This window comes from Phaethon lepturus, unplaced genomic scaffold (genome assembly GCF_000687285.1).
Source record: "Phaethon lepturus isolate BGI_N335 unplaced genomic scaffold, ASM68728v1 scaffold33517, whole genome shotgun sequence".
In the NCBI taxonomy this organism is placed as follows: domain Eukaryota; kingdom Metazoa; phylum Chordata; class Aves; order Phaethontiformes; family Phaethontidae; genus Phaethon; species Phaethon lepturus.
In genome coordinates, this window is record NW_010550334.1 from 1 (window position 1) to 10,954 (window position 10,954).

The 10,954-nt window shown below is 41.8% G+C and overlaps 1 protein-coding gene across 1 annotated transcript; it reads left to right on the plus strand.

The window, feature by feature from the left end:
- Window positions 1–302: 302 nt before the first annotated feature.
- SLC25A20 (solute carrier family 25 (carnitine/acylcarnitine translocase), member 20) lies at window positions 303–10,528 on the plus strand (the record flags this gene model as incomplete). Its single annotated transcript, XM_010290536.1, has 8 exons — window positions 303–418; window positions 2,361–2,488; window positions 4,683–4,773; window positions 5,748–5,865; window positions 7,029–7,101; window positions 7,689–7,798; window positions 9,298–9,422; window positions 9,935–10,528. Coding segments are annotated over 8 exons (824 nt in total), but the record flags the coding sequence as incomplete, so codon positions are not given.
- Between the last annotated feature and the right edge of the window lie 426 nt (window positions 10,529–10,954).

Here is a 10,954-nt window from a genome sequence, read left to right on the forward strand (position 1 = left end):
CCGGAGTAGCCGGGGTGTGGAGCAAATCGGGGTCCAGAAGGAGAGCACGCCCACGCACTAAGTATGTGAGGAAGCTGAGCAGTGCCACGGCATTAGTGCTCAAGTGTTCAGGTGGGGTTATTATTCTGACATCATCCCAGGGATTAATTAGTTAAATACATTAAAATTTAATCTCTTCTGCAAGGGCTAAAGTGATGTCACTCTCTACCAATATTGTAAAGTCCAGTCACAAAACTTACTCCATAATAGTCATATAGAGCTGTTCTCTGAACCAAAGTTGAGACAGTTGATACTTAATAAAGGATGTTTTCCTATCCTCTACCAGGTCAGACTGCAAACCCAGCCTAAGCCGCAGCCTGGTCAGCCTCCGCTCTATTCTGGGACCTTTGACTGCTTCAGAAAGACTCTTGTTGGAGAGGTACTGTGTTAGCGTGTCGTCTGCGATGCCTGCCAAAAATATCAGTTGTTCCTGTACGTTGCAGGAACGGAATTGTGTGGGAATGTTGTCCCTTGGAGGCGATACAATTCTTTGGTTATCAGTTGAATCGATTCTAACTAAAATTTTTGCAAAACTTGGGGAATACTTAGCATCCATGTGCTCCAGGTTTTGTTAGGAAATGCTTTTAGTTGAAAATAGCGTGCTATTAATATCTGACGTTAAAGACTGGAGTGAATATTGGCAGTTGTTTGCTGGCTTTGTTGTTGTAGTTGGTGGAATCTTGCTGTCTTTGGTATTTGTCTCTTGAAGTTCTAAAATAGGCAATGACTTTTGTTGATACAAGCAGTACTTTTACTTTCTTCTGTAACGTATTATGCCATCTATAAGAAGGCAGAGGAGTGTTAGTTTGAGTTAATAGATTTTTCTTTCTTTTTTTTTTTTTTTTGATAACAGAAGGTCAACTATAGTAGTTTTGCTCAGTTCAGTGGATAGCAGTTTTCACTCCTGAATCAGCCATATCATGTGATTGAACTGTAGTCTATTTTGTTTTTAGAAAGGCATGCAGTCTTGGTTTAAAGACTTTAAGTGATATAGAATTGACTTTGCTGCTTCATAATTTTTACCAGCAGCTATTTACCATTTGGAAACAATGGCTATAAAGCCCAGCTGTTTGTTTACTAGTATGGAGTCTAATTTGAAAGCACTGGATCTTGTTAGGTAACTCTCTGTTAAATGAAAGATCTGTCTCATACCTGAAATCTGTTTTCATTATGGTATTAAAAGGTTGTTATATAACCAGAGTAAATCTTGCTTCCCTAGTCTCTCCCACAAAGCACTGAAATGCTTTGCTAGCTCTGAATCCCTTGTGGTTTTTAACACCCCTGCTGAAACACAGACGTCAGAGCCAAACCATAATAATAGCCTTGTGATGTGAAGTTCAAAAGTAATGCTGCCTCTCTACTCCTACTCAATACTCATCAGTTTCTATAGGGAAAACTATTAAACCTCTCTGCCAAGGCCTTTTGTTTCCCACTGCTCATGGGAAGATTGAGCAGGAGTGTCTCACCTTTCTCAGCCAGATACAAGTTCATTATGGAGTTGGTTGTGCCTGTAGGTATACAGACACGTACTGGGATACACTGATTTACTTGGGGGGGGAAGGAAGGGGTGGACAGACCAGCAAATATTTAATTTGTTCATCTAGTCTTTTTCTAGAAAGATAACTCTCCTTTTTATTAGCAAATGTTCCGTTCAATGGCAAGATAAATGAAATAAATACTACTGCTGGGGTCTGCATTAGAATTTTTCCATGTGTGTAGTCTGATGAAGGGAAACATCAGGAATGTAAAGTTGTATGGTAAAAAAGTTTTGATTTAGGGAAGGAAAGAAAAAATAACTTGCTCTTGAACTCGTTCCAAATTGAGTTTGTGTGGGGAATAAAGTAATTCAGGTTAGTCTCACTGGCTCTTCTGTTATCTAAAGAGTGAATTTGATTCAGTGTTCTCGGGCTCAGTGTAAGGATTTTACACTACTGCATCTGATGACTTAATAATAAAGAATGTGTGCTTTTTTGTATGTATCTGAGAGAGAAGACTTTTGACATAATCTGTTAGGAGTATTATTCAAGTGACTTTTAACTTCATCATACTTGAGATGTAAGTACAGGACGAACAGCGTTGGAGCAGAAGGGTGTAAGTGGTGCCTGTGTTTTCCAGAAAGGATAGCTTTCTTCTGCAACAGGCCCTGTGCCTCAGCTAAAAATGTGTAATTGCAGATGAACAGTAGATCCTGTTATTCCTCTGATTAATTCAACTGACTGACTTGCAGTATCCTGTATCGTAGCCTTTTGCTTCTCAGTAGGTTGAAATGTGTGCAAAGTCTATGCAAAACCAAGTAATTCTTGTGATAATGTTTCTTGCAGGGAGTCCGAGGCTTATATAGAGGAATGGCAGCTCCTATTATTGGAGTGACACCCATGTTTGCTGTGTGCTTCTTTGGATTTGGCTTGGGAAAAAGACTCCAACAGAGAAAACCTGATGATGTTTTGACGTGAGTTTCTGAGTTAATCAGACAATTGGGAAGACTCCTGCAGCCTGCTGTATTGTCGCACATTGAGTTGTGGTGTAAATTTGTCTCTTCTTCTAGGTTATAAATATAGTTAAAAAATAAAACACTCGTGTGCTTTAATGCTTCTGGAAGCGTGGGTCTGATAGCACAGGCTAAAAACAGGCAGCATGTGGGCAGGTGCTATGCAATTCCCTTTCTACGCAAGAGAGAGCCATTAAGGAACAATTCTATTTTAGATGAGTACAGTGTGAGTTATAAATGATTGCCTGCCAACAGTCTCGCTATTAACAGAAACTATGGGAGAAATAAATTCATGGTCAAGCAGTCTTGACAACATTCACAGTCCTGATTCTCTTTTCCCTGTTAGTTGTGACTCTTGCTGTGTCCTTACGTTAGGATATAATAATAGCCATAGAAATATTTTATTATTAATTTCTGAAAAGTGGTGTTCATCAGCAGCCCTCCTGTCAGGCATGTCCAGCCTTCTGGAAAAGAGATGGCAAGCTAAGAAAACTTTGTGTGGCTTTCTCTGAGCTAACTTAGGCATTAAGAAAGTCCCCATAAAATACTCCCTTAACTTCTTTGCTGAATTGTGATTTATAGCTCTACAGGAACAGAACTGTAGCTTAGCAACATTTATTCTATTATACATAGGAGCTGTGTCAGAAAGCAGGAGTCCATTGTGTTGAGCCAAGCATGGCGGGGTGGGGAGATGCGGTTTCTGTTGGAGCCTTGCCTGCGCACGGGCCTGCCGGGTCGTATGAGTGCACCTGGCTCTACAGCACTAGCCACTGCTCTGGCACAGAGCGAGCTGCCTCTGCTCGCGTTGCTTAGAGGGAGGCAGTGCTGAGATGCTGGGGCATTGCTAGCTTACCCTCCCGTTTACCACAGCAGTGTCCTCATGCAGACAAGGCTGAAGAGTAAGACCAGGCGAACAGTAAGGAGTGGACAATACGAGGTAACAAATGGACTGTGGGCTTACTTCCAGCAGCCAAATCAGCTCAGGCCTTGTGTTTTATACGCATCATACCAAAGGGAAGTTTTAAGGAACAAGCTGGAGAGGGGCAGCGTAATCTTTTGAGTCTTTATGCAGAACTTTTCCCAAGCAGAGCCGTGGGAGAGAAAGAACAAAGGTCAACAAATAAATAGTGAAACTATCATTGTGCCCAACTGTGCTGTACCTTAGGTGCAGACTTTACACAGTAAGACACAGTGTGCCTGGGACATATGGCCCAAAAAGAAAGGTCAGACTCTTAGCACCATGGTTATAAGTCTAGAGGCAGTCATAATGGCAGTGGTTCCCCATGTTGATGTTAAAGGGAAGTTTTGGAAGGAAGGACATGGAGAGAAACCTGAGGAGCCAGTTCTATCTTTTCTGGGGCTGAATAATCCCAAAGTGAGTTAGAAAACTCAAAGCTTAGTTTGAGCAGGAGGTGCATGTGGAGTGGTGAGGGAAGTCTGAATGGTCTGGCAGATTTAATGGGAATTTAAAGTTGTAAGAATTGGAAAACCTGAACACAATGCCACCTCTTGGGAAAATGGAGAGAAGTGGGAGGTGTTGAATTTAATTAAACTGAGATATTAGGTCATATTCCTAGATAATATAGCAGGATGTTGGATGTACGAATAAGTTTGTGATGGAGAAACTCAGTCTGTTAAAGGGATTTCTGTCATGGAGACTTTGTCACATGAAAGCAGTTGCAGAATGTATGGGACGATGGCAGGTTGGTAAGACAGACTAGACGATGGCAGAGGCTGAAGGAGTGAGGGACTGAGAGGTTACAGAAAGGAGGCTCTTGACTGCACTAGAAGGAAGCTGGGGTCACTGAGAAATGTGGAAGACTGGAGGAAGAAGAGACTGTTGAGTATAAAAATCAATGGGGAATGCTGTAGCAAAAAATGCAAGTACAGGGAATATTAGCAAATACAATGGATGTGAAGAGTTGAGTTGTGGTTGCTGTGGGAACCAGGGCTTTGAGTCTTAGAGACCTTAAATATTTAGCTCTAATTATGCATTGATAACACACTTCTGCACCTATCAAAAGCAGGGAATGCATTTCTAGTTCCACTGCCACCCTCGTGCAGAACAGCATAATCTGGAGATACAGGGGTCTTTCAGCCCTTCGTTTCCAATGTACTGTGTTGTGTTAGGGTCTCTTCTGTTTCCTCGGGGCAGATATCCTCAGCTGTTTGCTGCTGGCATGTTGTCGGGAGTGTTCACAACAGTAATCATGGCTCCGGGAGAGAGAATCAAGTGCCTTTTACAGGTAAGGCGTTGGATGGTGGTGATGGGAATTTAATTTTAGGGGTCTTGTCTTTCCATACCAGGAACTTCTTTGGTTAGTGTATTTACTCTGTTCTGTTTTTGACAGGACTGAAACAACTGTCATATAATGCAACTGTGTCACGAAGAAGCATTATACGAACTCACCATGACAGTATAAGTACATACAGCATTCATTGCTCTATTCATTTTACAGAGCACAAGCCTTACACTGTGTGGCATTATATGAGGCATCGGTGGATGCCTCAGTCCACTTCAAAGTATCAAAAAGTCCAGTTTTTCAGAAGGAAACTTTTTTTGAAAAAATGCAAAGCTCACAGATCATAAGACTCTTTCTAGTGTAAAGATTTTTCTGTTACCTTGACGGGTTCCCGGTACCTAACTGATGAATGCTTTTGAAATAGTTTTCTAATGTTTGGGTGACTGTTAGCTCTACATGTCCTCCAGGTTTTTTAAAGCATTGTTGGAAAATGTAAACCTCAACAAATGAAAATACCATCTTAAGCAACACTTCCCTTCTCTGCTAATTTCAGACTATGCTGAGCTCCGTTAGTATAGTGATGGGTGGTCACATGTTAGTTCTGACAGACATGATACTGTCATGGAAGCTTTCATATGCATACACATTATTTGAATTTCAATAAATTATTGGATGGCTACTTTTTATCAGTGCAAGTGTAGAATTACCTAACTGACTTCAGTCATTTCAAAGTTACACTGTGGAAAAAGAAGGGAGAATCTAGTGATTGCATGGAACAGTAAACATATCCTCAGCTTGAACATGAGAGAGCTGTTTGAGGAAGTGACGCAGAGGTGTCATATGCAGGAGTGCCTGTGGAATGAGTACGTGCTTTTTCCTCTCTGGAAACATGCACGTGACTTCCTGACTATTAGCTGAATGATTGTTCACCAGCCAGAAACCTTCACTAGTCAGAAACTATCACTTTAATCCTTCAGATCCAGGCAGCTACAGGTGAAACTAAATACAGTGGCTCTTTGGACTGTGCAAAACAGCTGTACCGCGAGGCTGGGATTCGTGGCGTATACAAGGGGACGGTGCTTACCCTCATGAGAGGTAACTGATGGAGATGTTCTGATGCTTCTTCCACGTGGGGTACTTGAAGATGACAAGCCTGACATAGTATCATAGATCTTGCTGTCCCTTTAGCCAATTGGACATGCTGTGTCACCCTTTTTTCTTTTTTTGCAGTCTGCAGAGCTACTCCAATGCCTCAAAGGGACTAAAATAAACATGAGATTCTTAGTGAGCGAGGAAGAGGTTAGATGGCAGGGATCAGAGGGAGGAAGTAATTAAGATCTCAGAAGCCAAGAGAGACTTCAGGAGAGGAGCAGAGAACACAAAGAGAAAAGAAAAACACAGAAGTGGGCTGCTTTTTCTTTCTCCGCTCTGCCCCCGCTCCCCCCGCCCGGGACAAGGATTGTGACTGTCTATGACTGTTGTCATATAATGCTGACTGCTTTAAAAGATGTGATTGCAGCAGTTATGCTTTCTGCCCTCTTGAGTGTGGGTTATTTTGGACTGGGATGTCATGACCCCTCTCACAACAACAACAACAAAGTAATTGTGCCAGATGCTGAATCCTTTACATATTTCAGTACTTTCTCCTTTGAAAGGCAATTGGATTGTTGCTGTACTGGGGCAATGTTTTCCAAGGATAAGCAGAAATTTCTGTATTTTGATACCTCAGTTTAGGAATTTGTTATATCCTCTGCTTCTCATCAAAGTGTAGCAGCTAGCAATGTACCTCCGTCAATGTCCCTAGCCCGAGGCTGGTTCTCCAGTTTAGGCCTGAGCTGAGAACAGGCTGTGGGAGTACATTAAAAAAACCAAAATAGAATCATTAGAACAAATAGTGTGCAAAACTCTTGCTGTTCCTGAACTGTTCTGATGTGCTGTGCAGCAGTTAAGAAAGCTTAGAGCTATCTCATCATTAGCTTAATGGCCAGCAGGCAGTTTACAGTATGATTTGAAAGCTTGCTGACAGAAGTGCTTGAAAACAGATATTTTCCCAGTTCTTGCCTTTAGCACCTGCTCTCCCTGGGAAACTTCAGGCTCATCTGTCTAGAGCAACAGAAGATTTTATTTTGTTTGTAGAGCAGGTTCAGAAAAGGAATCTGGATGTACTTAGTGGTGTTGCTGAGCTGGCATGGGGCTGCTCTGCCTCTAGGCTTCATTTTATTTCCCACTACTCACAGTCTTTGTTGTTTACCCACTAGACGTCCCAGCCAGCGGAATGTACTTCATGACGTACGAATGGCTGAAGAACATTCTGACCCCTGAGGGAAAGAGGTTAGTGAAATCTTACAGTCATCATTTTCTGGACTTCCCAGACACTGCTGATTAATTTCCCCAGTTATGAGGAGATTTAGAGCCGTATGATCAAAACAAATGTTAAAAAAAAAAAAAAAAAAGTCTGCTTGTCTTGTGAGTTGAGCTGTTTTGGTCTGGGGTTAACTGACAATTAAAATAGTACTTTGAGATTCTCTCAGATTCTAGCCTTGGATCTTATTAGCCACGTAAGGAATACTTAAAGTAGGTCCCTTCACTTTCACCCCTGTGTGTGAGGTGGGTTTTTTTGTTTTTGTGGGGTTTTTTGTTTTTGTTTTTTACACCACCACCCCCCCGAGCATTCTTGTGTGTGCTGCTGAATGAAAAGATTTGAACCTTTAGGGTGGAGTTAGTACATTTTGCCCACAGGGGTCTGAATCTTCTAAGTCTTGCTCAGATACTGCACTCTGTCTATGTCTGCAGCCTTGTGCTGTCTTCTGGCTGTCAGCCAGGCTGCCTCTTTGATTGTCACCTAGTCAAAACAAACGAGTTTTTACGTTTTTTCTTTTTTAATTTTTCCTCTCACCCCCACCCCAATTCTGCCACAGTGTGAGTGACCTCAGTGCACCTAGGATCCTCTTTGCTGGGGGCCTGGCTGGGATCTTCAACTGGGCAGTTGCCATTCCACCAGATGTGCTGAAATCCCGTTTCCAGACTGGTGAGTTTCATGCTAGCTTGTCACAGTCATGCTCAGTGCAGTGCTCCTGGGAATGGGCTGGGCAGTGATGGAAAATGCTATCTGAGCATGGCACCCGGGAGGTAGCATGTCTTGAGCACTGCTTGAGACAAGTACAAGAAATATCCGTGCATCCTAGCTTTTTAATTGGTTTCCTCCCAAATTTTTGGCAAAGCAGACTGCAGTTCTCTGTTTCTGCCTCCCTGCTAATATAATGATCCCTATTCAAAATACCTGTTTGGAAACCTAAGCACAGAAGTCATAGTAATAGAACTGCTTGTCATGGCTGGTATATTACAAATGTAATTCTTTGAGAGGTTTTGTTACTTCACTTCAGAAATAGTTGTATAAATTGTAGCCTGTGCTATCTGAAATGTACAGTAACTGGGTGTGCCTGGTGGAGAGCATTTCTTTTAGACTAGCAGATCTGCTCTTAAGTATCTGTGGCCTAGTTATAGTGAAGATGGCCCCAGGCCTTGAGCTTCAGCGACATTTGACAGGTTTTTCCTTGGTTTCTCTGAGAGTACTAGTCAATGAATATTTTTGTTAAGGCTTCTCATGTTCTCTGTCTATGGACTCAGCTCTCCATGGGCCAGACAGTAACCATTTTTCTTGAGTTGTGGATCATGATAATCCAGCGGAGGAAACTTACTTTCTTTTTCTCTGAATAATGGCTGCTGTGGTTGTTTGAGATCATACCAAGAGCTGAGTGTGAAATACTTTACAACTTTGCATCCTTGTTCCACTGCAGCAGTTGCCAATGCTGCTGTATAGATGATGTGGGTTAATGGCGGTTCTGTTTAACTGGGTTGGTTTGTGGAGTACTCATTCAGAGGGCTGGAAGACGCAGTACTTTTCAGAGTAGTGTCAGGAGAAGGAAGACCTTGTTCTTTAAACAGAATAACTTTTTAGAAACACCTCAGAAAATCTGTAAAACAACAGCATTAAAACAGCCTGTGCTTTTCAATTTAAGTTTGTGGCTATTCTTGGCTGCAGTATGTTATAGGATCATTTTCTGTTCCTTACAAACAAAATTCATCAATTTTTATATCTGACCTCGCTGTCTCCTAATTACAGCTCTTGGGAGAGCTGTGATCAGCGGCACAAGTAACAGCTCAGATATCCAACCCTGACAAAAGTTATTCTTCTTTCTTCCCTGCCCCTATGACTCGATTAGGTAAATTCTCTGTGGTGATGGTGAGCACCTACCTTCTGTGTAATGAGTTGTTAGCAAGGTGCCTTTTTTGTTTGCTTGCTTTTGACTGAAATAAGTAACTTTTTTAACTAAAGTTAAAGTTTTTTAACTAAAACAACAAGCAGATGTTTTCACAACATAGCTTCGGCAGTGCTTGGATTCTGGTGCCACTTAGGTGGTATAGCAATGTGATCCTGTTGAAAATCCTGGGCTGTCACATATGCCACATTCTTCAGCATTTGCTGTTGCCACACATCTTAGCTAATGTGTTTTTTATCCCTTTCAGCTCCTCCAGGAAAATACCCAAATGGCTTTAGAGATGTGCTGAGAGAACTTATCAGAGAGGAAGGAGTTGCATCTCTGTATAAGGGCTTCACAGCTGTAATGATCAGGGCATTTCCTGCTAACGCGGTAAGTAAATTGCGATTCTGGATGGGTTTTGGGGACCTGTCTGCTCACAGTGAACACTTGCAGTCTGCAGAGGAGATGACTGACTGCTTATTGTTGTACCATTTCAGTGAGATTCTTGTCACTGCAGGTATTTTTGGCTGTTGATGTCCAGGTTCTACAAATGTACCCCAATCTAGGGGGAACACAAAGTAAACCCTCCTTCAAAGCTTTTCATGAAAGCCCTTTTTTGACTTATTCTGATAGTATTTCTTGTCTGATTGTACATCTACCAGTGGAATACAGAAATGGGTGGATAAGTTTGGACTGGCTTCCCCTTCAATAAATAACAAGCCTAACAGAGTAGAAGGTCCTTTGTGTGCAGTGATATAATAGAATTCTTCCCTCTGATCCAAGCCTTCCCCTGCCCCCCCCCATCAGCCACGGTCAGGTGTTTATAGTGCTGCATTTCAAAAACCTTATTTGGAATAGGTTTTTAGAATCCTCATTTGTTCTGTATGTTCTCTCTTTTCCAGGCATGTTTTCTTGGTTTTGAAGTTGCTATGAAGTTTCTTAACTGGATTGCACCAGGTCTATGAAGACTAGGAAGTCTTTGGAAATTAGAGAGGAGAAGGAAGAGAGTGCAAGTCTGCCTCAAAGGAATAAATGAACGATCACTTGAAGTTTCAGGAATGATTGCCTGCCTAATACCTTTTTGCCTTCCTCACATTCTTTAGGTGGTGCTATGTGCCGTTCAGAAATGTAAGCTGTAGCTCTGAAACAGAGTTGATGAGGAGTTAGAGGTGATACACCTGTCTTCTGAGCCAGTGTACCACAGCAGTAATGCTACTAACAGACAGCTGTCACTATTACACATGCTACCTTAAGTACTTCCTCATGGAAGAAGGGGACACTTCTTAAAATGTAATTCTTTATTTACTGAAGAAATATGTAGCTATTAATGCTGAAAAACTTCCTTAAAATAATTGTTGGGCCATGTGTACTTAACTCTCAGGGCATGAGTTAGCAGCTGCACATACTAGTATCTAAAAGCAATGTCAGATTGCATTCTCATCTCTAGTAGTTTTTTAGTTGTGGCTATTTCTATGTTGAGAGTAGTTTTAATTTTACATGCATATAATGCAGCAAACACTGAACTAAGCAGGGGAGGCCAGAGCTACGTTTCAGTGGGTTGAGGAGTATTACAGATACCGTATTGGATCTTGCACACTGATGTTTTCTGTGGAACTGGGAGGGAAAATGAATTATGCTTAACATTTGTACTAAGCTTTACTGAGGCAGGTGGTGGGGAAATGTGTTTGATCCTGAACTTTTCTCTGAAATCCCTTTCTGTCCCACTGAAGATATCCCAAATATCTTCAAAGGTACAGCATGGTTCATAGCAACCCACGATATGTTTGATTCATCAGATGCTGTGTCCTGGGATTCAATCCCTGACATTGACCTGAGAAAATTTAACAGCACTTCCAAGAATTCAATTTCTCTGACACAAGCGGGATACATGAAGGGGACACTGGCTCTGCAGTCTTGTCTAA